At 40.3% G+C, this 27,375-nt stretch overlaps 1 protein-coding gene across 3 annotated transcripts in view; it reads left to right on the forward strand.

Moving 5' to 3' along the window:
- The window catches only part of TULP3 (TUB like protein 3), a 65,452-nt gene that overhangs the window by 30,918 nt on the left and 7,159 nt on the right, over positions 1 to 27,375 (forward strand). The window contains exons 2-6 of one of the 3 annotated variants that reach the window (XM_039236298.1): positions 5,235 to 5,286; positions 14,836 to 14,995; positions 15,661 to 15,837; positions 25,947 to 26,074; positions 27,091 to 27,288. In XM_039236298.1, coding sequence (XP_039092229.1) covers positions 5,235 to 5,286; positions 14,836 to 14,995; positions 15,661 to 15,837; positions 25,947 to 26,074; positions 27,091 to 27,288 — 715 coding nt within the window. The remainder of the gene's footprint in view (positions 1 to 5,234; positions 5,287 to 14,835; positions 14,996 to 15,660; positions 15,838 to 25,946; positions 26,075 to 27,090; positions 27,289 to 27,375) is intronic. The other 2 variants (XM_039236300.1, XM_039236299.1) reach the window with 2 other exon arrangements.

A 27,375-nucleotide genomic window follows, 5' to 3' on the forward strand; every position in this document is an offset into this window, starting at 1 on the left:
TATGTTTTTATAAGATATATGTTTAGGGTTTTCCCTGTTTGTATCAAGCAAATAGGAAATTTTCCATGAGAAGAATGGGAGAACATATAGTACATAATTCCATTTCTTTTACTCTATATGAATTTTTTCTGTTTTGTGTTGATTTATGAACCAGGCTTGGTTAGGCTTGCCATTAAACAACTTTGTGGTTTTTTTTTTTAATTTATTTTTTAAATTTACATCCAAGTTAGTTACTGTATAGTGCAACAATGATTACAGGAGTAGACCTTAATGCCCCTTACCCATTTATCCCATCCCCCCTCCCACAACCCCTCCAGTAACCTTCTGTTTGTTCTCCATATTTAAGAGTCTCTTATGTTTTTGTCCCCCTCCCTGTTTTCATGTTATTTTTGCTTCCCTTCCCTTATGTTCATCTGTTTTGTATCTTAAAGTCTTCATATGAGTGAAGTCATGATATTTGTCTTTCTCTGACTGACTAATTTCACTTAGCATAATACCCTCTAGTTCCTTCACATAGTTGCAAATGGCAAGATTTCATTCTTTTTGATTACCAAGCGATACTCCATTGTATGTATATATATACATATATATACACCACATCTTCCTTATCCACTCATCCATCAATGGACATTTGAGCTCTTTCCATATTTTGGCTATTGTTGATAGTGCTGCTATAACATTGGGGTGCACGTGCCCCTTTGAAACAGCCCACCTGTATCCCTTGGATAAATACCTAGTAGTGCAATTGCTGAGTTGTAAGGTAGTTCTAGTTTTAATTTTTTGAGGAATCTCTATACAGTTTTACAGAGTGGCTGCACCAGTTTGCATTCCCACCAGCAGTGCAAAAGAGATCCTCTTTCTCTGCATCTTGGCCAACATCTGTTGTTGCCTGAGTTGTTAATGTTAGCCATTCTGACGGGTGTGAGGTGGTATCTCACTGTGGTTTTGATTTGTATTTCCCTGATGAGGAGTGATGTTGAGCATTTTTTCATGTGTTGGTTGGCCATCTGGATGTCTTCTTTGGGGAAGTGTCTATTCATGTCTTTTGCCCATTTCTTCACTGGATTATTTGTTTTTTGGGTGTTGAGTTTAATAAATTCTTTATAGATTTTGGATACTAACCCTTTATCTGATATGTCATTTGCAAATATCTTCTCCCATTCCATTGGTTGCCTTTTAGTTTTGCTGATTGTTTCCTTCGCTGTGCAGAAGCTTTTTATTTTGATGAGGTCCCAATAGTTCATTTTTGCTTTTGTCTCCCTTGCCTCCAGAAATGTGTTGAGTAAGAAGTTGCTGCGGCCAAAGTCAAAGAGGCTTTTGCCTGCTTTCTCGTCGAGGATTTTGATGGCTTCCTGTCTTACATTTAGGTCTTTCATCCATTTTGAGTTTATTTTTATGTATGATGTAAGAAAGTGGTCCAGGTTCATTTTTCTGCATGTCGCTGTCCCGTTCTCCCAGCACCACCTCCTAAAGAGACTGTCTGTATTCCATTGAATATTCTTTCTTACTTTGTCAAAGATTAGTTGGCCCTACATTTGTGGGTCCATTTCTGGGTTCTCTATTCTGTTCCATTGATCTGCGCATCTGTTCTTGAGCCAGTACCATACTGTCTTGATGATTACAGCTTTGTAATACAGCTTGAAGTCAGTAAACAATTTTGTTTTAAAGGAAAGAGAGAGTATTAAAGGAAAAAAATGAAAATTTAGTAAGATCATATTCTAGTTTAGACCAGAAATTCTAGGTCAGATTAATGTAAGTATATAAAATATCTGTTATTTCTGCTAAATTACAACTTAAAACTAGAGCTCAAAGAAAGCATAGCTCTTGATGTATAGGAGGTATCTAAATGTTATAATTATATAGCATATTTTTAGTGCTGCTTTTGTTCAGGCCAAAACACAGCCTGTTCAGCTTGCCCAGGCTTGATGAAAGGAATTACATGGTGTTGAGATTGGCATTGACATTGGCATTGAAGATACACTCCTTAAGAGAAGTCTTTGAGGACTTTAGAGGTGTGTCAGAATTCAGCATGATTGAGGTTTTAGCACTGTGTGTGTGTGTGTGTGTGTAGAAGTGGGGTTGGGGGTGGGATAGGATGATTTATTTTCCGTGCCAGGCGGGTTTTGCAATTCTAGTTTAGTGTTGAAGGCAAAGTGAGTTAGAGGAGAAGCAGGATTCATAGCAATAGCTGTTGAAAATACCAGCACATAACAGTGCATTTTTTTTTTACCATGTTACCTGTTCCTGTATATTCATAATTTTTCCCTATATATCCTAATATTCATAATTGTTTGTCTTAGTCATTTTATATAGGATTTTTCAAATTTATACTAATATCCACTAAATACTAATAATCTAGTACTGTGTTCATAAAGCTAGGGTTTAAAAATATGTGAATGAATATTAAAAACATGAAGGAAAACAGGAACATATCTAGGAGAAATGTTAGGGACTGACAAAGTCAAGGCCTGAGTATATCATATCTGACATTTTTATTTGTTTGTGTGTCCTTCTTTTGAACTGGGATAAAGGAGATGATTTATTTTAAATACCCAGCAATTTTTTAAGGATATAGTTTAGAAGGAAATTTAATAGGAAATTAATTAATAGAAAATTAAAGTTCTCTCTGTCAGAGAACCAGAATGTCATCTATATCTAAGGGTTTATGAAATACGCTTACAGGTTTGGGCTGTAAGCTTGGGTGGCTCAGTCGATTAAGCGTATGGCTTTTGCTCAGGTCATGATCTCACCATTGGGTTCAAGCCCTGCATAAGCGGAGAGCCTGCTTGGGATTCTCTGTCTCCCTCTGTCTCTGCCCCTTCCCTGCTCACGCATGCGCTCTCCTCTCTTTCTCTCTCTCTCTCTCTCAAAAATAAACATTAAAAAATCCCTGCTTATAGATTAGTAGACAGGAGTCTTGGAGATAGTACACATATTCCAAGTTGCTATGCATTATTAAAATGCATAAAACCTTCTAAAATGTGTGAAGGTAGTGGCAAACCATTAAGCTATAAATAGATGTTTTGGTATTTTTACCTCAAATGCAGGATAGGCCCTGCTTCCCTTGGTAGTCATGGAATCTATCTTCTCAAATAGATTCTGATAGTAAGCTCCAGAAGAATTTATAATCAAATAATAATTACTATTATTATAAATAGTAATAGTTGAGAACCATTTCTGCCTTGTTTCATACTCTACTGTTTCCAAGAATTCTGAGTCACAAAATAAAATCTTAAATTAGAAAATTCTCAAAAATAGAAAAGGCTTCAGAGAAAGGTTTTTTTTTTGTTTTTTTTTTAAGTTCAAAGGCATTTGGTTTATCAGTTGAAGACAGTCATTTGATTCCATTTTTTGTTGTTGTTTTCTTCTATCAAACAAATCTGTCTCCTAGTGCTGTTAAGTTTTATCTGTTCAGCCATGCTTATAGTCTCCTTCCATGACTGGCATCATGTTTTATTAATGGGAAACTTGCAAAGTAAGTTAAATGACTTGCCTAAATCTTTTAAAATGTTTATTTTAAAGCAAGCTGGGGAGGGGTGGGGGATCGGGGAAGACAGAAGATCCGAAGGGGGCTCTGCACTCACAGCAGTGAGCCCAATGGAGCCCGATGCACGCTCGATGTGGGGCTCTGTGGGGCTCAAACTTATGAACCATGAGATCATGAGCTGAGCCAAAGTTGGAACTCAACTGACTGAGCCACCCAGGTGCCCGACTGCCTAGATCTTAAGGATATCAGTGGGGTATAGTCAGATGCTATACACAATTGTCAGGGTGAGGAAAATTTCCCCCTACCCATCTTGGTTCTTTTGGCTGGTCAACTAAATTGACACAAAATAGATTAATAGGAAAAAAATTTTTGTACATATGGAGGTCTCATAGATATGGAACCTAAGAAGTGACCAAAGCAGGTGGTTTATATACCTTTTAGAGAAAGAAACAATAAATTTGTGAGGAAATGACAAGACAAAGAACCTTAGCCTTGGCTAGTAATTAGTGAAGAACTTAAGCAGAGTTTGTGTACATTGACTTCTAGGCCTTGAATTCTCTATTTCTGGCGATAAATGTTTTTTTACCTCCTGGTACAGGAAGCATGCCTTATACATGGGAAATTGACTTCCTGCTTTCATGGGGACAGAGAGGATGGTCAGAATGTGCTTGCATTGGCTGTTTCTCAAGTGAACTTTAATTCAGAATTATCAGTGTGCTACTTTTACATAGTTGGGGGCAGCCTGCCCCAAGCCCCATTTTAGTCCAGTTCTGTTTCTTAGAACTAGCTTCAGAAAAGAAGAAAAATATATTGGATTTTTAGGTGGGATTTAGACTCTGGAAAGAGACCTGGATTAGGGTTTGTTTTGGCTGTTTAACCTTATGCGTAGGCCTCTAAATCTGTTTCTCCATCTTCAAAGTGTGAAGAATAATAGTGCCTAATTTGTAGGATTGTCTGAGGAACAATGCATATTAGATACTTAGCACTGTGTCTGGGCTATAGTTAGTACCCAACATATGGTTTAAAAAAAAAGGGGCGCCTGGGTGGCTTAGTCGGTTGGGCGTCCGACTTTCGCTTAGGTCATGATCTCTCGGTTCGTGGGTTCCGGCCCCGCGTCGGGCTCTGTGCTGACTGCCAGCTCAGAGCCTGGAGCCTGTTTCGGAGTCTGTGACTCCCTCTCTCTCTGACCCTCCCCTGCTCACGCTGTCTCTCTCTCTCTCCTAGAAATAAATAAAAATATTAAAAAAAAAAAAATTCCATGGGGCGCCTGGGTGGCTCAGTCAGTTAAGCGTCCGACTTCAGCTCAGGTCACGAACTCACGGTTTACGGGTTTGAGCCTCTTATCAGGTTCTGTGCTGACAGCTCGGAGCCTGGAACCTGCTTCAGATTCTGTTTCTCCCCCTTTCTCTGCCCCTGCCCCACTTGTGCTCTGTCTCTGTCTCAAAAATAAGTAAAACCAAAAAAAATTTTTTTTTAATTCCTGCATACATGGGAGTCTGTGTTCTACATCTTTTTTTTTTTTTTTTTTTTTTACCAGTATTGGGGACTTCAGTCTCCCGAGGTCCTCCATGGAATAAGTGTGGCAAGTCCTTCCGTAGCCAGTGTCAGGTGACATCTAGAAAGTGATGCTTTCTCTAAAGAAGAATCATTTGGTTCCAATTAGCCCAGGGGAGTATGGAGAATATGAAATTGACATGATTTTAACAGAATTTTCTCTTTACATGCTTTTGTTTTCCTTTTTAAATAGTGCCTTTGAAGATGAGACCATGAAGCTTCGCCAGCTGAAACTAGATAATCAGGTGAGCAAGTCAGGAGGCTCCCTGCTGTTTTGAAATAAGTGGACAGCTATACTGACCACGATGCTGATGGTCTTGGACTCTGAAGTTTTGGTAGAGTCATGGGAAGAAGACAGAACAGGGAGAGGCTCTGATGTTGTAACTAAGCAGTGTCTGGAGTTAGTATTTGCTGAACCAAGGCCCTGGGCTCTGGCAAGACCCAAGGGCCTTGAGAGCACAGCCATAAAACTGGCCTTGGATTTATAATCACTGGAAATTCCTTGGCACCTTTCCTAAGAATTAGAAGAATGTTAACATTGTATTTCTGTATAGTATTTTGGTCCTGCTGCCTTTAAATATCTCTCTACATTGTAATTTCAATGAACTACAGTTTCATTCAATTTCATTGAACTACAGTGGTTTTCTCTTTCTCAAATGCAGATCTGAGCCTGCTGCAGTGCCTGCATAAAACCCTCATTGCACAGTTTTCTTCACAGCACTGGTCCCGATGTTCAGTTACACATTCATTCTTTTCTTCAGTGGTTTGATTTCTATTTGTTTCCTCCACTAGACTGAGCTCCATGAGAACCGGAGCCAAGTCTGTTTATGATGACCATTAGATCAGAAGTTCCTAGCATAGGACTGGGCACATAATAATCCTTCATTAAATATTTGAAGGAAGGAAGGAATAAATGAACACTTGTGTGTCGTTATATGCTATGATCATCATTGTTAGTCAGCTTAGAACGTTTCTCCAACATATCTTGCTTTCATTTGTGCATGTTTTCTAATTCAGGACATTCTATAGCTCTAGTCTTCCTTTGTAGGGTCATTAACAGAGTGTCTGGACTCTAGGTGGTTATACATACCTCTAAAGTTTTGTCTTATTTAATGTTGAATTAACAATGGGATTTCTAGTGTAATAAATTGCTTTAAAGGTGGACTTGTTAAAAACTGGGGAAAAGGTCTTTTTGTTAAAAACGTGGGGATGTGCAGGCCCCCTCACTGTACGATGCGGCCCCTGTGGGTTGGAACACCACACTGGCCCCAGGAACAGCACTGGCGCTTGTGCTCATGTGTGGCCGCCCCTGAATGGCACCTTCTAAGTCTTTCATGGCGATGGTGGAGACTGTCATTGTGTTGCAATGACAGTCAAGTCACCAAATGATGGGGTCCGGCCTCCTCACGTGCAGCTGGAAGGGGAACGTTGCCCAGTGGTTGTCAGGGATTCCCTGTGTGCAAGCCTGTGCCCCCATAGGAGACGTCTGGCTTCTAGGTGGCCGTGGTGGCCTCCATCATCAGCTGTGCCATCATCTTGCACAGGCCCTAGCCCTTGTCACATGCTGCATCATGAAATGCACAGAGGGGAGCAGCCTGGGTACTAGGACAGGGCCGCGCAGCTGTGGCCCCAGTCGTCTAGCTCCATCGGCTTCAGGGTCTAAATAGTAACAGAGGCCTGTCTGGAGCCACCTAGCTGGGCACATGACAACCACAGCTTCTCCACCCCTGGTGAGGGCCCTGGAGGGCTGGTCAGCGGGGACAAGTACCACTGGACACTGTGCTCTGGGCCCCACCTGCCTTGGGTTCTCCCTGCACCCAGATGAACACACACAGAGCTTGCCTGTCCCCAGACCACCGTGAAAATGCTTGTGCAGCCTGGTGTTCAGAACCCACCTTCCACGTGGGGAGGGCCACGTGAACCCCAAGGGTACCTGTATCTTGGCGTGTGTCAGTAAAATCCACTTCGGGGCTTAGGGATCCCCAGGGGATACGGGCTCAGAAGGCTGGGGACCCTGACATGAGTGACCTGTCCTGGGGGAGCCTGGCTGTAGTGTTCTTTATCGGTAGGTTTCTGTGGGAACCACTGCTGAGGTTAATATACCAGCTGTACCCTCCCTCCACCCTGCTTCCTTTAAAGAGACCCATGGACATTTTAAGCACATCTAGTTTTGCACAGTGGAGCAGGAAAATGGCAAAAAACTTCTTAGCAATTATAGATGGTTGTCTCATTATTTTCCTCCATGAGGTGGGCTGCCTCTAAGCAGAGACCCCCCCTAGTGTTCTGCACACATCTGTAAAGTTGTCTGGTGAAGGGTATGAAATAAACAATCCTTTCGAATACCAGGAAAACATAACATAAAACTAGGAAGGAAACTAATCTAACTGGGATCATGGGGAAAATTCTAATTATATATATATTTCTACTTATACTTACCCTCCCTACCACACACAAAAGAGATCGAAATACTTGAGAATAGGCCCTTTATTTTCTGTAGTCCATTGCATAGCAAACTGTATTTACAGAGATGTGCCCACAAAATTGTAGATCTTTGATTTATTTTTATAAGGCTAACTGATACATACTGTGCTAACATCTAAAATCTATAGTCATCTATGAAATAACATAGTAGACATAAGTTTTTGAATTTAGAGACATATTTTCTTTTATTTTAAAAGGGGGCCCAAATATTTGTGTAGTTTTTATTCTTTTCAGTGAGAATGCTACACGTGATATGTATGTGATAAATAGATGTTGGGATTTTGTAAAGCCTTTTTATGACACTTTTTTTATAAAATTAAATTTTTATATAGGCAATAAAAGCATATGGTATGGATTCCAATAATAAAGAAAAGATATTTCGTGAACAGTCTCTCCTCTATTTGGCTTCGTTCTTTACCGGAGGCTGTCACTGACTTTTAATGTATCTTTCTAGAGGTAGTCAGTGAATATCAAGACATAAAATTTTGTATTAAATTTCAAAAAATTTCCGGGCCTGATGTATAATCGTTGGTGTTAAATAGTGTGTGGGAATAAGTAAGGGGCCTGAAACACTGCCTCAGGCATAAGAAGGAGGTTGCTCAACAGGGGGCAAGGGAATTTCCACAAATGAAAGCTGAGTGTTCAAATGGCCTGTAACAAAGGCAGCTCTACAGAATGAATAAGACATAGGGCGGGGCATCAGAAGCCTTTGGTTCTAGTTTTTAGTCTGCCATTAATTAGCTATATAATTTTAGGGAAGATTTTTTTTAATGTTTATTTTTGAGAGAGAGACAGAGAGAGACAGAGCATGAGCAGGGGAGGGGCAGAGAGGGGGAGACACAGAATCTGAAACAGGCACCAGGCTCTGAGCCATCAGCACAGCGCCTGACCCAGGGCTCAAACTCTCGAACTTACGAACTGTGAGTGAGATCAGGACCTGAGCTGAAGTCAGATGCTTAACCGACTGAGCCACCCAGGCACCTCTGATTTTAGGTAAGATTCTTAAACTCTGGTCCCTCCTATTTCATCTGTAGAGTGAGGTCAGACTGGATAACAGAATATTAGATAGGATCTTAGACTATGGAAGTTAGAGCTGAGATGTATGTACATTGAGGAAGGCTAGACTGCTGCTCGGTCTGGGCCTCGTAGGCTGGTAGGATCTTGATGGAAGACTCACAGTCCAGGGCCTGCCAACCTACCCGAGGCATATTGTGCACTCCCATCCACGACAGTGGCTTACTCTGGCAGTGATTATCAGTGGACATGGGAGAGCCTAGGGGAACCTTACCCCTGCCTGATGTATACAGTAGATTAACATCTTAGGAGTCCTGCTTTGGGAATATTCCCATGGTTGAGTCATTGGTGATGAATTTTGTAGGATGAGAGAGATAGTTTGCTAGGAGCAGCCAAAGTTCCCAAGTCTCATGAGGATTGTTCATACTAACCAGTTCATAAGTGAGGACTCTAAATCAGGGGGTTAATTCATTAATTTCTAGTGAACTATATATAACAGACTCAGCTGGTCATCACATTCCTATCTGTAGGACGTTTGCAATTGGGAAATTTCCTGGTAAGTTTGAAATCAGAGCAAGTGGGTTTGTAAAATGATATTTATGGTAAATATCATTGTGTGACAGTATAATTAATTCACCTCTACTCAAGCAATACACTTGCCAATGGAAGGAGGTAGTGAGTCTCTGGCCAGGCCACTCCCTGCCTTGCAGAGTGCTAGAGACACAAGATAGCTCTAAGTTTTGTCCCACTTTATTTCCACACTGACCACTTTCCTTCTCTTAACTGATTCTTTCACCATCCATGTTTCAGTAGTACCGAGCAGGTTATTTTCTTTCATATCTGTCTTTTCCCCTGTTAGTATGATCTTAGGATTTAATGTTTAAAGATCCTAGATTTACAAATAATTTAGACATGGCTATTTTTGTCCTATATAGGCTTTTGAACAGCTTTATTGAGCTCTAATTCACACACTGTAAATATACACCAAGTTAAAGTGTACACATGAGGGCTCCCTGGGCGGCTCAGTCAGTTGATTATCTGGCTCTTGATCTTGGCTCAGGTCATGATCTCATGGTTCGTGGGTTCAAGCCCCACGTTGGGCTCTGTGCTGGTGGTATGGAGCTGCTTGGGTTCTCTTTCTTTCCTGCTGTCTCTGCCCTTTCCCCCACTTACACACACACTCTCTCTCAAAATAACTTTGAGAAGAAAGTGTACCAATGATTTTTAGACCTCCTATAAAATGGAATCCTATAATATGTAGTCATTTGTGTCTGGCCTCTTTTAATTTTTTTTTTTATAGTTTATTTATTTTTGAGACAGAGAGAGATAGAGCATGAACAGGGGAGGGGCAGAGAGAGAGGGAGACACAGAATCCGAAACAGGCTCCAGGCTCTGAGCTGTCAGCACAGAGCCTGATGCAGGGCTCGAACCCACGAACTGTGAGATCATGACCTGAGCTGAAGTTGGACGCTTAACTGACTGAGCCACCCAGGCACCCCTGGCCTCTTTGACTTAGGAAAATATTCATCCTGTTGTTACATATATCACTGCTTCAGTCTTTTTTATTGTTGAATAACATTCCTAGTTGTGGATACTCCATATTTTGTTTATCTATTCATCAGTTGATGGACATTTGCGTTATTTTTGCTCTTTGGCTATTACAAATGATGCTGCTCTGAACATTTGTGTATAGGTTTCTGTACAGACATGCTTTCATCTCTCTTGTCTAGTGTATCTAAGTATAGGTATCCGAAGGTGTACCTACTATACTTCGGGTAGTAGGAGTGGAATTCCTGGGTCACATGGTAACTCTGTGTTTGACATGTTAAGGAACTGCCAGACAACTCTTCAAAAGTCACTGAACCATTTTATACAGTCTGGGGGCTCTGGCATTTTATACATTTTATACAGCAATGTCTGGGGGCTCTGGCATCTCCACATCCTTGTCAGCACTTACTATTGTCTGTCTTTGATTACAGCCATTTTAGTGAGTATGAAGTGGTATCTCATTGTAGTCTTGAGTTGCAATTCCCTACTGACTAACGATGTTGAGCATTAACATGGACTTAGTGGCTCTTTGTATGTCCTCTATGGAGAAGTGGAGAAAACCCATTTTTAAATTGGGTTATTGTCTTTTTGTTGTTAGATTATAAGAGTTCTTTACACAGTCTAGATCCAAGTTCCTTATCAGAAGTATCATTTGTGAATATTTTCTCCAATTCTGTGGGTTGTCTTTTATACTTTCTTTTTAAAAAATTTTTTTAAAGTTTTATTTATTTCTGAGAGAGAGAGAGAGAGAGAAAGGTAGCGTGAGCAGGGGAAGGTCAGAGAGAGAGGGAGACACAGAATCAGAAGCAGGCTTCAGGCTCTGAGCTGTCAGCACAGAGCCCAACGTGGGGCTCGAACCCACGAACTGTAAGATCATGACCTGAGCTGAAGCCAGATGCTTAGTCGATTGAGCCACCCAAGTGCCCCTCTTTTTTACTTTCTTAATAGTATTGTTTTCAGCATAGAGTTTTAATTTATTTTTTCTCCTCTCTCTTAGACTTTTGGTGTCATATCTAAGAAACCATTGCTTTTACCCAAGATTACCAAGACTTGCTCCTATGATTTGCTTTGAGTTAATTTTTCTATATGGTATAAGATGAGATTCCAACTTCATTCTTCTACATATGGATATCCAGTTGTCCCAGCACCATTATTGAAAAGGCATTCTTTCTCGTTGAGTATATTTTGTTTTTATTGTTACTAGTTTCTCTAGGGTACTCATTTTTTTTTTTTTTTTTCAGGGTATGTGAACTCCTTAGCTGGCTATATAGATTGTAAAGATTTTTAGACTCTTTTAGGGATGTTACTCTGCCCTGGATGCACATTAGGTGGAGAGCATCTATGCCATCTGGTGGACAATAGATTGAATTACAACATAGTCCTTTTTGGTCAGGTTGCTCATCTGTTTGTTCCTAAAAAGAGGTGATCATTGGTGCACTGAATTGATATATATTTTTTTAATTTTTAATGTTTCTATTTATTTCTGAGAGAGACAGCATGAACAGGGGAGGGTCAGAGAGAGAGGGAGACACAGAATCTGAAACAGGCTCCAGGCTCTGAGCTAGCTGTCAGCACAGAGCCTGATGCGGGGCTCAAACCGACAAACCGTGAGATCATGACCTGAGCCGAAGTTGGACGCTCAACCGACTGAGCCACCCAGGTGCCCCTGAATTGATATTTTAAGAAGCATAATTTAGGGGTGCCTGGGTGGCTCAGTTGGTTGAGCATCTGACTCTTGATTTTGGCTCAGGTTATGATCCCAGGGTCGTGGGATTTAGCTCTGTGTCGGGCTCTGTGTTGAGTGTGGTGCCTGCCTAAGATTCTCTCCCTCTGTCCTACTCATTCTCTCTGTCTCTCTCTCTAAAAAAAAAAGAAGTATGATTTAAAAACTTTAGTCTCATCTTATGATCTCACTTTGTGTGCCAGGAAGATTAGTTTTTAGCCAAACTGTTAGAGCGCAGGCAACCATTCTGAACTTGCTGGTTGTCCGTCTTGGTCAGTGAATCTGTTCCAAAAGTGTCATATTGAACCAGCCCATCACTTCTAGGGAGTCTTTGTGGAAAATTGAGAATCAGTCAAGTCAGACTCTCATCAATTTGAGGCTTGCCTGAGCTTTATTATTTTCTTGAATGATGCCATTTAATGGAATCCCCCCCATCTAATCTCCTTTATTTCCTTATTTATTTTGGAATTTCCATTCAACATTTTGCTCCCTGGTAGTGATAATAGGACATGCCACCACATTCTGGAAAAGATACTGTTCAGTTTCCAAGGAAATTGGGAAATTTAAAGGTTTTGCCCTGTGACACTGAAGGTCTTGAAAGCAACATATTTTAATTGCATTGAGGGCATCAAATAGTCACCTGTGGCTCTCTTCCTGACTATCCATCCTTCCTCTAATATTTTAAGGAATCCTTTGTTTATGCAGCCTCATTTACAGCTTTTTAGGGAAGGTAAAACAGAATGAAATGTGAGTTGACATTGTTGCATTGAAGCTCAGTTAACACTCACCTTCTCCCTCCTCCAAACTATGTGAGGATGATTAGAATGCTAAATCAGGAGATGCTTTTCACCAAAATGGCAGTTTGCCTGCCTGTAGGTATTTTGTGATTTTTTTTCTTGTTTACAGACTTGGGCAATAGTAGGTTATATTCAGTGCTGTAATATAGTAACTGTGGCCCTGAGGTTCATAGTTCAAATCTGCAGTTGTTGATTTCCCCTCAAGTTGTTGATCTAAATAAGCATGACTGGTGTTGACATTGACAGAGCAAGGCTTCACCACGCACACTGGGAGGACCACTGGTCTCCCCACTGGTTTTGTCCATGGACCTAAATGTAACGAGGTCCTTTGGCACAAACTCACATTGGTCAAACTCACAACAGTCAGGTATGAAACCAGACGCCAGTTTTTTAATCTACAATGAGAACTGCAGCTCTTCCAGTATACATTCATCTGTGCTGCTCATGCCTTCCTGCTCTGGGAACATGATACCTAAGAAGTTAATTGAAAATCAGAATGCTGGTTGGTAAGCAGGGCCTCTGAGGAAATGAAATTAGTAGTCTCGAGGGACATTTCCCCAAGGCCACGAAGAAGCCCTTCTATGGTCTCCTGTCCACAAACAGACTAAGCTCTCCCAGGAAATTGAATACTCTTGTCTACCAGATTCAACATTTCTCTGTTTTGGGACAGAGTGGATAAACTCGGTCAAATTCTTGGTCTTTGGCTGCCCTTTTCTGGACCACCAGCAGAATACCCCTTTCCTTTAGAACACTTTTTCTTTACATATGTTAACAGAATGGATTGGCTATGGCTTGTATCTTTGCTTCATCCATTGTTGCCAGAAATGAGACTATATGAGACTAGATAACTGTGGCCACATAGATGGCAGCACTTTCTCACGTCTGTATGTTTCACGTCTCGTCTCTTCAGCCATCTTGCTTCTTAGCCATTACGTAAGACTTCTCAGTTGCTAGAAGAACCATATCAGCAAGTGCAGTGAGGAAAAGCTCATTAGAACCTCTTTTGTGTTTAGTGTTCATTTTACATTAAGGTCCATCTATTCATATCAATTCATGAGTCTCAAAATAATCTGAGAAATTTCAGTTATTTCTTCCCAGCTTCCTCTAACCTTTATTCATTCTTGATGGAATAGTCCATTTCAGCCACATTATCTTCACCCCCTAGTCTCTTTTCTTACTCGCGGGGTTGGGTAAAGCGTAGTTCTGTTTCTTCTGTGTCCTCTGAATTTACCCATGTGCTTTCATGAGCCCAGTCATGGAAAAACATACATCCTTTTCTACTTATTGTCTCACCCCATGGAGTAACTCTTCTTCTCGTGGCACTTTTTAAAAGCAGTATCAGTGAAAAAAAGTAAATAGATAGCTTTTTGCCTAAGAAACAATAAAAAAGGTTATAATATCTTTGCTTTAAAATCAAAGATTTTAGCTTTTTTAGCTTGGGGCTTGGCACTTTCCTATTCTGAGATATCCCAGATCCATAATAATTTCCAGGTATTATAAACTCTTATTTGTCAAAGCTTAAAAATAATATATATGCTCGTACCTTCCTTTTCTTCATATTGGGCTTTTTTCTCAGAGTCCCTCATGTTTCCTTGCTACCATATTCTCTATCACTTTTATCCAGAGTTGATTGCTTTCTATTTAGAATGTCCCAACTGCAAGGTTTTTTTCCCTCTTTATTTTCGGCCCTGATTTGTTTAATTTCTGATTGTGTAAAAATGAGCAAGAAAGGAAAAGTCACTGCTCCATAGCTGATTAAAATATGAAAATACTTTGAAGTTTAGAGGATACAAAGTTTTTTTTTTCAGTTATAAAAGTTAGAAAATACAAAAACTAGAAAAAGGAAAAAAATTTCCATATTTTACCACCCAAAGAAATCACCATTACCGTGTTTATCTTTTCCCTACGCAGGTTTATGTATTTTAAATTTGTGGTCATGCTTTAGTAGTATGATAATTACTATAAATATTTTAAATAGACTTAGATCACGGCTTCAGCTTGGCTAGAAATGTATTTGTATCATTTTAAATGGATCTTCAAAGGTGTTCGGTAAATATATAGTAAACAAAATGAGTGAGCCCTTGTCCCTCTCTGTGCTTTAATATTGCCATGTCTTAATCAGGATAAATTAATTCACAAGAGGTTTGTGTGGATTAGTGAAAAACAGTAAATGTTCAAAGCAGCTAGGTCTCATCATAACACTTTTGGCTATAATATCAATTTTTTCCTAGAGAGCACTGCTGGAGAAGAAGCAGAGAAAAAAGCGCCTTGAACCACTCATGGTACAGCCAAATCCAGAAGCAAGGCTACGTCGCTCAAAGCCAAGAGGTAGCGAAGAGCAAACTCCTTTGGTGGAGCCTCATACCCCACAGAATGATGTCATCCTACATGGTGTGTGTTTAGGCAGCATCTCTTCCCACTAGGGTACAGTTTTCATAAACCTAGGAGGAGGCAGGAGGAGTGTCAGATGGACCAGAGGCACAATTATTAGTCTTGTTACTAGGTACCTTCATAAATCTTTATAATTATTTTCTGGGTCTTTGAGTTAAAATAAAAGCCATGGTTTAATCAGCGGAAGATACCTTGAAGTTCGTGTCCATCCTAGAACTGTTGTTTTCATTGCCAAGTGAATTAGTCCAGAATGGCGTATTTGAGGAACTAACTGTCTTGATTGTTGCATCATGACAGAGTTAACCGTGAAGCCAGGAGTAGTAGAGAGCATCCATTCTTCCAATAGATAGGACTCAATGAACCACATGAGATGGTGAGCTATTAACTTGGACAGGATCTGAACTTTGGAAGACCTACTTTGTTTTCATGGTCTCGTTCTTTAGTTTCTAAAGCATACACTCAAGTACATTTTATTTAGTGACAGTCACACTGTTAATAAAATGAACACCAGTCCTGAGCTACTTTATTAACAAATGTCTGTGTGGATGTTAAAGAAGAAGAAGTAAAACGATTTGGTGGTTCTTAATTCTGATCACATGTACCCAAACCACCCAGCTAAATAATGGATAATATTTTCCTCTTTTTTCCTTTCTTTTGGACCATAGGCATTGATGGTCCAGCTGCCTTTTTGAAGCCAGATGCTCAAGATTTGGAAACCAAACTTCATGTTCTCTCAGTAGGCTCTTCAGCTACAGAAGAGGATACTGAAGGAAGTGCTGATGGGGAAAGCACGATGGATACTGCACCCAAGCCAGACCTACAGGAGATTCTCCAAAAACATGGTGAGGATTGGTAATGACTGTAAGGCAGTTAATCACCTTAGCCACATATTACTTTTCCTTTCCATTTTTTCTTTGTTGGTTAACAATCTAGATGATTCAAAATTGCTTGCGGGGACACCTGGGTGACTCAGTTGGTTAAGTGTCTTGAATTCAGCTCAGATCATGACCCTAGGGTTGTGGGATCGAGACCCATGTTGGGCTCTGTGCTGACGGTATAGAGCCTGCTTGGGATTCTCTCCGCCCCTCCCCTGCTTGTGCTCACTCATTATCTCTCTCCCTCTCTCAGAATAAATAAATAAACATTTTTAAAAAAACAATAGCATAGGGGCGCCTGGGTGGCTTAGTCGGTTAAGCGTCCGACTTTCGCTTAGGTCATGATCTCACGGTTCGTGGGTTCGAGCCCCGCGTCGGGCTCTGTGCTTACTGCCAGCTCAGAGCCTGGAGCCTGTTTCAGACTCTGTGACTCCCTTTCTCTCTGACCCTCCCCTGCTCATGCTGTCTCTCTCTCTCTCTCCTAGAAATAAATAAAACATTTAAAAAAATTAAAAAAAAAAACAAAAAACAAAAGCATAAAATTGCTTGGAATGTGACTTATGGCTTTACAGAGGTGATATCTGAGAATTGATCATTGTCAACCATAGTATTTATCCTGTTGCCTGAGAAAAAGTAGATAATTAAATATATATTAGCAGCATTAGCTACTATATGTGACTATTTCTTTTTGATGTTTTATTTTTATTATTTTTAAGATTTTTTTCATTTTTTAATATTTATTTATTTTTGAGAGAGATAGAGACAGAGTATGAGTGGGAGAGGGGCAGAAAGACAGAGAGAGGGAGACACAAAATCTGAAGCAGGATCCAGGCTCTGAGCTGTCAGCACAGAGCTGGACACAGGGCTCAAACCCACAGATTACAAGATCATGACCTGAGCTGAAGTCAGACACTTATCCAACTGAGCCACTCAGATGCCCCTTTAAGATTTTATTTTTAAGTAATCTCTACACCCAATGTGGGGCTTGAACTCACAACCCCGAGATCAAGAATGCTGTACTGACTGAGCCAGCCAGGCAACATGACATTTTATTTTTAGTTCCCATTCCCTTCTTTTGGCAGAGTTGCCACTCAGCACCCCTACTTGGCCTCCATTTCAGTTTATATTGATCTAGTGATAAGAGAAAAGATAAGTCACAACCAAGCAGAAATACAAATTGTATCAAGATATTCTTAAGCTAATACTTTTTTCACTGGAGCCTACTTTCTGCCAGTTGGAATTATCATTTCCACAGACATTCCTATACATTTTGGAGATCTCTTGTAGTTTTCTTTCCTTCTTAGAGAAATAATTTTCTAGTGGGAAGGAATTAAGTGTCCCTTTTCTGCTCAGAAGACTGAAACCCGGTCACGGACACATGTTTATCAGGGCCCTACTTTGTAATAGATGGGCAGTTAGGTCCTGGGATGTGTGAAGCAGGAGATTCTACCACACAGTGGTAGAACAGATATACATTCAAACAAATCCACATACTCACTCATCTAAGAAATATGTATTGAGTATATACTGTATATTAGGCATTGTTCTAGACACTTAGGCTACAATAGTAAGCAAGGTTCCTGCCCTCCTGAAGTGTCTATTCTAATTGAGGCATCATGTACTTAAATAGCCAAGGGAGCACTGAGAGGGGTACCTAACCCAGAAGTGAAGGTTTGGAAAGCTTCCCAGAGAAAGTGATATCTATGCTAGAGCCTGATGCAGGAAGAGGCACTGGCCGGTTCAAATGGCTGGAGCAGAATGTGAGGTGATAAGATGGGCAGGGGAATTAGAGAGGTGAGCCTGAAGGGGTACATGGGCTCTGATTATATAGGCCAGTAGAGGCCATATTAGGAATTTGGGCTTTATTTGAAGAATAGGAACCTATGAGGGAATTTAATCTTTGGAATGTTATCATCAGATTTGGGCTTATTGGGAAAATTAAGAAAAATTACTCTGCACCATAAAGAATTAATTGGAGGTGGGAGGCAAGTATGGAAGCAGGGAAGCTTAGGGAGGAGATAGTTTGGCCGATGGTGTGGCCTAGAGTTATAGTGTAGTGTACGCCAGAGGAAAAACCAGGGAGAAACAGAGTTACACTGCATGAGCAAGGAGGAGGCACAAGAAAGGCATCAGAAGGAGCTGGTGATTAAGCTAAGCTGTGAAGGATGCACTGCCTCCTGTGTACTGTGTCATCTGTTGAAGCAGCAGGCCAACAATTTGAATGTTTCTTGTATGTCGGGCACATGACATGCATGATCTCAATTAATTTAATATTTATAACAGTACTCTGAGGAGTTTATACATGTTAGTCTCTCCGTTTTACATATAAGAAAATTATTAATTTGTCCAAGATCACACCGCTAGTAAGGTGGCAAAGTTGGGCTGAAGAAAGAACACGTGCAAAGACATTGGGTGTAAAATTGTGATATGTTGTGAAAAGCAGCACAGATGGCAGGAGTGCAAGGTGCAGCATGGGGGTGGTGAAGTGGGTTAGAGCATAGGTCTGGGGCCAGCTTGTTTGGTTTTGAATCTCAGCTCTGCCACATCTGGTTTGGAAAGGCGAACACAGTTTCACTTTTCTCTGCCTCCATATCCCTGTCTGTAATAGGAATGTGATTGTGGCACTTCCCTGTTATTTTACTACCACTGTTACGACAAAAGAAAGTGAATGACATGGAGGAGTCAGTGCAATGACAACCTTAATTTAACCAAAACCAAAATTACTTATCCCAAGTATAGTGGCAGACCTAGATTTCCTGATTCTTAGTTTCATTCTTTATCCCTTACTATAAATAGCAAGTTGCCCCTTTCACCTTGCCCTATTAATTGACTGCTATGTTTTTCCTAAGAACTGTCCTTTTAGTGTCAGATGGGTTAATGCCTTTTCACATCTCAGCAAGTCAAATCTTGAACAGAAAACCCATTAAGGACTTTTTTGATTAAGACTTATGATGTATTGGGGCATCTGGGTAGCTCACTTGGGTAAGTGCCTGACACTTGCTTTCAACTCAGATCATGCTCTCACAGTTCATGGAATCAAGCCCCATATCAGGCTCCGTGCTCACAGTGCAGAGCCTGCTTGGGATTCTCTCTCTCCCTCTCTCTGCCCAGCGCCCTCAAAATAAATAAACTTTTAAAAAAAAGGATCTGTGATATGTCAGTTTGGCAGATTATGTCCCTTATGTGGGTCCAGTTTATTTGTTCTACAACTTTGGGAGAAATCTTGTATTTCCATCTTAAGACTTATGTTCATCTAAGCTGAGCTCTTTGTATAAAAAGGGCATTTGCAAACATAGTACTTACTAACTGAAGACATCCATATGATGGTGAGATCTCAGGAGTTTTCTGCCTTTTTGCTACAAAAGAAAAAAAGGTTAACATTTTAGAAAACAAAAGAAAAAAATATTCACAAACCAAAGAATGTTTTAAATAACAGCCTTATTGAGATATAATTAACATACCATACTATTGACCCATTTAATATGAACAATGGGTGTGGGAAGGGAAGATGGCAGTGGAGTCAGAAAACCCTAGGCTCACCTCACCCCTTGAACACAACTAGATAACTATGAAATCATTCTGAATACCCTAGAAATTGACCTGAAGACTGCCAGAACATACTCCACAAGTAAAAGTAGAGAATAGGCCATATTGAAGAAGTTAGGAAGTATGGAGATGAGGTTTGGGAGATGAGTCATGCTGCTGCAGTGGGGAGAGAGCTGCAGTTGCAGAGAAGGGTGAGAGACAGACTAACACACAGGGGAGTGCATGGAGAAAACAAATCCCCACAGTGATTGGTTTAGAAAGTGAGAGGGGCTGAATTTTGTGAGTTCTTGCAACCAGTGGTGTTTAAAGCCTAGGGTTCTAAAGGTCGGTAGCCATGGCTCAGGGAGAGCCCAGAGGGTGCTGCACTGCTCTTGGGGAGAAGGCAGGCAAACAACCTGTGGACATACAGTGTGGAAGCAGTGATCTGAAGAGCGCCAGGGACACACAGTGGGGAGGTTAGTTGCTCATCTTGGAGCATTTTCCAGAGAGACAGCATTCACAGAGAGCCCTCCAGGAACACAGGAACTGACAGGCACAAATCCACCGCCACCCCCCGCCCCCCCATCCCTCAGCAAAAGCACACAGCCGCCTGCAGGAACCAGTGTAGCACTGACCCTACCTAACTTGCTTACGCTAAGCCCCACACCCACATGCTTGTGTGGGACTACCCTTCCCAGTCATGCGTGCCTCAGCCCTGGCATAGCAAGTCTCCTCCTCCACAAGACCAGCCAAAACGCTGCCCACACCGTGTCTCCCCACCCAGAAGTTTTGTGTGGCTTTGATTCTAGTGGTGGTGGCAACGGTGGTGGCAACAGGACTCATTTCACAAGCAGACCAGAGCATATCTAGTTAAGACACCTCTCACTCAGGACAAGACCAAACACTGCCCACAACAGGCAAAGAGAGCCTCTTCAGACGACTGACCAGAAGGATAAAATGGCTAAGACACTACAGTGGAGCACATGTAGCACATGTTTAAGGTGTTTCCAGATTAACCAGGCCTTTGGGAAGAGAGAGTAGTACACTTCAGGGGACTACAGGACCTCTTTTTCATAAAGCCATTACCCTCAAGAACAAGAGACATAGCTAACTTTCCTAACACAGGGAAACAGGCACAGACACTTAGACAAAATGAGAAGACAGAGGAATTTGTTCCAAACAAAAGAACAGGACAAGGCCACAGCCGGAAATCTAAGTGAAGTAGGTATAGATAACATGTCTAATGGAGAATTTAAAGCAATGATCATAAGAGTACTCACTGGGCTTGAGAAAAGAGTGGAGGACATCAGTGAGACCATTAACACAGAAATAAGGAATAACATAGCAGATACAAAGGGCTCAATAAATTAAATGAGAAACATCCTTCTTCGAATTAACAGCAAGCAGTGGAACAAATTAATGATCTAGCAGACAGAATAATGGAAAGTAATCAAGCTGAACAAAAGAGAGAAAAAAGAATTGTGCAGAATGAGAATAGACTGGGGGAATTCAGTGACTCCATCACATGTAATAACATTTGTATTATAGGAGTCCAGGAAAAGAAGAAAGAGGAGAAGGGACAGATAATTTACTTGAAGAAATAATAGCTGAAAATTTCTCTAATCTGGGGAAGGAAACCAATATCTAGACTCAGGAGGCACAGAGATCTCGCAACAAAAGCAGATCCACAAAAAGATATGTTGTGATTAAAATGGCAAATATAGTGATAAAGAAAACATATTAAAAGCCGTGAGATAAAAAACAGTTACATACAAAGGAAACCCCATAAGGATATTTAGTGAATTTTTCAGCAGGAACTTTCCAAGCCAGAAAAGAGTGGCATGATGTATTCAAAGTGCTAAATGGGAAAAACCTACAGTCAAGAATACTCTATCCAGCAAGGCTATCATTCAGAATAGGAGAGAGAATTTCCCAGAAAAACAAAAACTAAAAGAGCTCATTACCACTCTTTGAATGGAAAGGAAAGACCAAAAATGACAACATGAAGGTAGGAAGCACTTAAAGGCAGTAAAAATGAAATTTTCTGTAAAAATCAGTCAAGGAACTCACAAAATAAAAGGATGTAAAATATACCTAGAATGTGGGGAAGAGAGGAGTAAAGAATGGGTTCAAACTGAAGTGATCATCATAGACTATATAGACTGCTATATGCAGAAGAAGTTATATGCAAACCTAATAGTAACCACAAATCAAAAACTACTAATAAATATGCAAAGAATAAAGAGAAAGAAATCCAATCCATTACTAAAAAAACTCCAGCAAACCATGAAAGAGAGAAAGACAAGAATCAGAGAAAATCTTCAGAAACAACCACACAGCAAGTAATAAAATGACAGTAAAGACAAGTCTATCAATAATTACTTTGAATATAAATGGTAAACACTCCAATCAAAAGACAGGGTGACAGAATTGATTTAAAAAAAAAACAAACAAGACCCATTCGTAAACTATTTAAAGAGACTCATTTTAGACCTAAAGACACCTACAGATTGGAAGTGAGAGAATAGAGAACCATTTATCATGCAAACGGAAAAGCCAGAGTAGCAATACTTATTTAGACAAAATATACCTTAAAACAAAGACTATAGGGCCTGGGTGACTCAGTAGGTTAAGCATCTAAATCTTGATGTCAGCCCAGGTCATAACCTCACTTTTCATGAGATCGAGTGCTGTGTGGAGCTTTGTGCTGACAGCGTGGACCTTCTTTTCTTTGGAAAAGTCAGTAAAATTGATAGACCTCAAGCCACACTTCTCAAGAAAAAAAGAGAAAGGGGGCGCCTGGATGGCTTAGTCGGTTAAGCGTCCGACTTTCGCTTAGGTCATGATCTCGCGGTTGGTGGGTTCGGGCCCCGCGTCGGGCTCTGTGCTGACTGCCAGCTCAGAGCCTGGAGCCTGTTTCAGACTCTGTGACTCCCTCTCTCTCTTTGACCCTCCCCTGCTCATGCTGTCTCTCTCTCTCTCCTAGAAATAAATAAAACACCTAAAAAAAAGATCAAAGATGTCATCATGGAATTTAAAAAAAAGAAAAAAAGAGAAAGGATTCAAATAAATAAAATCACAAATGAGAGGAGAAATAACAACCAACCCCACAGAAATACAAACAATTAGAATATTATGAAAAAGTATATACCAACTAATTGGACAGCGTAGACGAAATGGGTAAATTCCTAGAAACATATAACCTACCGAAACTGAAACAGGAAGAAATAGAAAATTTGAACAGATTGTTTACCAGAAAATAAATAGAATCAGTAAAAAAACAAAACAATACTCCCAACAAACAAAAGTCCAGGACCAGATGACTTCAGAAGTGAATTCTACCAAACACTTAAAGAAGAGTTAATACCTATTCTTCTCAAACTGTTCCAAAAAATAAAAGAGGAAGGAAAACTTACACATTCATTCTATGAGAACAGCATTACCCTGATTCCAAAACCAGATAAAGATACCACCAAAAAAGAAAACTACTATCCAGTATCTCTGATGAACATGGGTACAAAGATCCTCAACAAAAAGTAGCAAACAGAATCCAACAACACGTTAAAAAATTATTCACCACAACCATGTGGAATTTATTCCTGGGTTGCAGGGCGGTTCAATATTTGCAAATCAGTCCACATCACATCAATAAGAGAAATTAGAACCATACATGATCATTTCAATAGATGCAGAAAACTCTCAACATGATAAAATTCTCAACAAAGTAGGTTTAGAGGGAACATACTTAAACATAATAAAGACTATATATGAAAAACCCATAGCTAACATCATCTTTAATGGGGAAAAACTGAGAGCTTTTCTCTCAAGGTCAGGAACAAGATAAGGATGTCCACTCTCACAACTTATTCAACATGTTACTGGAAGTCATAATGCGAACTGTGTAAAAATAGATCATAGTTGTCCGTCCTCTGAGATGGTTGATTGTGAGCAGAAAAGGTTTGGAGAAAAAGGCCACACTGCTTATTTTTAAGTCTACTTGTAAATTAATAACTTGGATAAGAGGGATAACTTTTTTCCTAAAGAGAAAAGGGAATTTAGTTTCAGTCTTGGCTCTGCTTCTTTCTCTTGGGCAAATGATTCTTGCTGAGCCTGAAATTATCACATGTAAATTTGAGTACTATGCTTCTCTTACAACACACATCACACCTTATTTCATGTCTGTGTTCCTCCTTAGACATGATCTATAAACAAACAAGAAACAAAACAAGAAAGACTACCAGTATCTCCTCTTTGATCTCATATAAATGTGAGGATAAAAGGAGAAAATAGTTTGTAGTTTTTTATAAAAGATGCTTTCTAAATCTGAGGCATTTCAAACATTCCCAACTCAAATTAGTTGACTAGAGATGAACAAAATTCTGGAAAATAAAAAAGTAACTGATATATGGAACAACAGATCATTGAATTTTTAAAACAGTGGTAAAATACACATAACAAAATTTATCATTTTACCCATTAAAAAAGTTTTCTTATGTCTTTATTTTATTTTGAGACAGAGACAGAGAGTGAGCAGGGGAGGAGCAGAGAGAGAAGGAGACAGAATATGAAGCAGGCTCCAGGCTCTGAGCTATCAGCACAGAGCCTGACGCAGGGCTCGATCCCATAGACTGTGAGATCATGACCTGAGCCAAAGCCGGACGCTTAACCGACTGAGCCACACAGGTGCCCCTCATTTTACCCATTTTTAAGTGTACAGGTTAGTGACATTAAGTACATTCACATTGTTGTGCAACTATCACCCCAATGCATCTCCAGAACTTTTTCATCTTCCCATAATAAAACTCTATATCATTAAATAGTAACTCCCCATTCTTCTGTGCCCTGTGTCCCAGGTAACCACTAGTCTACTTTCTGTCTCTATGATTTTGACTACTGTAAGTGAAATCATAAAATATTTGTCCTTGTTTTTGAAAAATATTTGTCCTTTTGTGACTGACTGGCTTATTTCACTTAGCATAATGTCTTCAGGGTTCATCCATGTTGTCGTCTGTGTCAGAATTCCCTTCCTTTTTAAAGCTGAATAATATTCCGTTGCATGTATATACCACAGTTTATCTGTTCATCAGTAGATGGATATTTGGGTTGTTTCTACCTTTTGGATATTGTAAATAATGCTGCTGTGAACATTGGTGTACAGGTATTGTATTGTTTGAGTCTGTGCTTTCAATTCTTTTGGGTATACTCAGAAGTGGAATTGCTGGATCATGTGGTAATTTTATATTTAAATATTTTAGGGGGCACCTGGGTGGCTCAGTCGGTTAAGCATCCAACTTTTGATTTTGGCCCAGATCATGATCTTTCAGTTTGTGGGTTCGAGCCCCATGTTGGACTCTGTGCTGACAGGGTGGAGCCTGCTTGGGGTTTTCTGCCTCCCTCTCTTTCTACCCCAACCCCGGCTCATGTGCCTGCCCCCCCCTCAAAAATAATAAGATGAATAAACATTTTTATTTTTATTTTTTTTAATTAAAAAATTTTTTTAATTTATTTTTGAGAGAGAAAGAGAGACAGCGTGAGCAGGAGAGGGACAGAAACAGAGGGAGACACAGAATCCAAAGACAGGCTCCAGGTTCTGAGTTAGCTGTCAGCACAGAGCCTGACATGGAGTTCAAACCCACAAACCTCGAGATCATGACTTGAGCCGAAGTCGGATGCTTAACCAACTGAGCCACCTAGGCACCCCATGAATAAACATTTTTAGGAGTGTTTGGATGGCTCAGTGGGTTAAGCATCCCACACTTGATATTAGCTCAGGTCATGATCTTACAGTTCTTGAGCTGGGGCTACCCATTGGACTCTGTGCTGACAGTGCAGAGCCTGCTTGGGATTCTCTGTCTCTCTCTCTCGCCACCGCCCCCCCAACAGTCACACTCTCTTTCACTCTTTAACAAAAAAAAAAAAGAAAGAAAATAGCTAAACATTAAAAAAATAGTTTTAAAAAAATAGATACTTTAGGAACCACCATATTGTTTTGCAGTGATTGCACCATTTTAATTGCCACCAGAAAGGTGCAGGGTTCCACAGGGGTTCCAATTTCTCCACATCCTCACCAATATTTATATTCTGGTTTTTTGTTTTTGTTTTTGTTTTTTTTTTTTGATAATAGACATCCCAATGCTTATGAAGCAGTATCTCATTGTGATTTTGATTTGCACTTCCCTAGGGACTAGTGTTGTTGAGCATCTTTTCCTGTGCTTATTGGCCACTAATATATCTTCTTTGAAGAAATGTCGATTCATGTTTTTACCCATTTCTGAATTGGGTTGTTTGTTTTGTTGTTGTTGTTGTAGGAGTGCTTTACAGATTCTGGATATTAATTCTGTATCAGATACATGACAACAGTGGAAAGGGAAAACAAGGGATAGACCTGAGTAAGAATATGAAGAAAGAACTGTCAAAGTTTGGATAAAGTAGCTATGTTTTAAGTTAGAATAGCTGGGATGTTTTAAGCAAGAAAATTAAAATTATTGTGATTTGAAGATTTATTTTTTAAGCCAGTGTTGGCAGTGTTGACAATTCTTCCTTTCTTCCAGGTATCTCAGGTAGTTTGAACTTTGATGAAGAGGAGACTGATGGTGAAGAAGAAGGAAAAAAATTATGTAATTCACCATATTCAGATGCAGAGAGACCCAATTCTGCAGCCAGCCAGAAATCAACCACAGTATGTAGTTCCGAAATGTCTTCCTTTGGAACTTACTTAACCATTTCCCAAATGTACCTCTAATATTTAAACAGGATTACTGAGTGAGGGTACCTTCAAAAGGTTTTTTTTACACGTTTATTTATTTTTGAGAGAGAGAGAGTACATGCACAGGCGCGTGTGGGAAAGGCTCAGAGAGGAGGAGGGACAGAGGATTTGTTTTTTGTTTTTTTTTTATAGTTTATTGTCAAATTAGTTTCCACATAACACTCAGTGCTCATCCCCACAAGTGTCCTCCTCCATGCCCATCCCCCCCTCCCCCCCACATCCATCAGTCCTCAGTTTTTGTCAGCATTCAAGAGTCTCTCATGGTTTGCCTCTCTCCCTTTCCCCCACCATTTCCCCCCTTCTTCTCCCCCTTCTTTCTCCGTCAAGTTCCTCCTAATCCTCCTATATGTGCAAACATATGATATTTGTCCTTCTCTGCCTCACTTATTTCGCTCAGCATAATACCCTCAAGGTCCATCCATGTTGCTACACATGGCCAGATTTCATTGTTTCTCATTGCCATGTAGTATTCCATGGTATAGATAAACCACATCTTCTTGATCCATTCATCGGGACAGAGGATTTGAAGTGGGCTCCGTGCTAAGAGTGGAGAGCCTGATACGGGGTTTGAACTTATGAACCACGAGATCATGACCTGAGCCGAAGTCAGACACCTAATGGACTGAGCCACCCAGGCGCGCCTCTTTCAAAAGATTTAAGGTCAAATTTATCCTTAAAGTTCGTGTCCCCCTTAATTTCTTGTGCCTCAAGCCAGCTATTGTGAAGTTATAGCCCACTTTAGTCCTTGACTCCTTCATTATTCCCAATATTCATGTACTTGTTTCCTTCTCAGAGTTTCCCTTTATTTTGTCAGAAGACTAGAGACAGGGACAAGTCACTAAATTATTTTGTCCATTGCTTGTTTCTTGACGAGAATAAGAAGTTTTCTGATCCAACCTCCTATTGCTCACGTGTGGCTCTTCTTTCAGGATACAGGAGCTTCCGGTACTGCAGCCCAACAAACTGACAACCAGCTGGGAGATGTGGAGAATTTGGAGGACTTTGCATATAGTCCTGCCCCTCGGGGTGTTACAGTAAAGTGTCGGATAACCAGGGATAAAAAAGGAATGGATCGGGGTCTCTTCCCCACTTACTATATGCACTTGGAAAAAGATGAAAATCGGAAGGTATGAGAAATGATTCCTTAAAATTTTTTTTTCTTTTAGGGGTGCCTGCGTGGCTTAGTCGGTTGAACGAACGACTTTGGCTCATGT

Source organism: Hyaena hyaena, unplaced genomic scaffold (assembly GCF_003009895.1).
Source record: "Hyaena hyaena isolate Hyena2069 unplaced genomic scaffold, ASM300989v1 scaffold_108, whole genome shotgun sequence".
Lineage (NCBI taxonomy): Eukaryota > Metazoa > Chordata > Mammalia > Carnivora > Hyaenidae > Hyaena > Hyaena hyaena.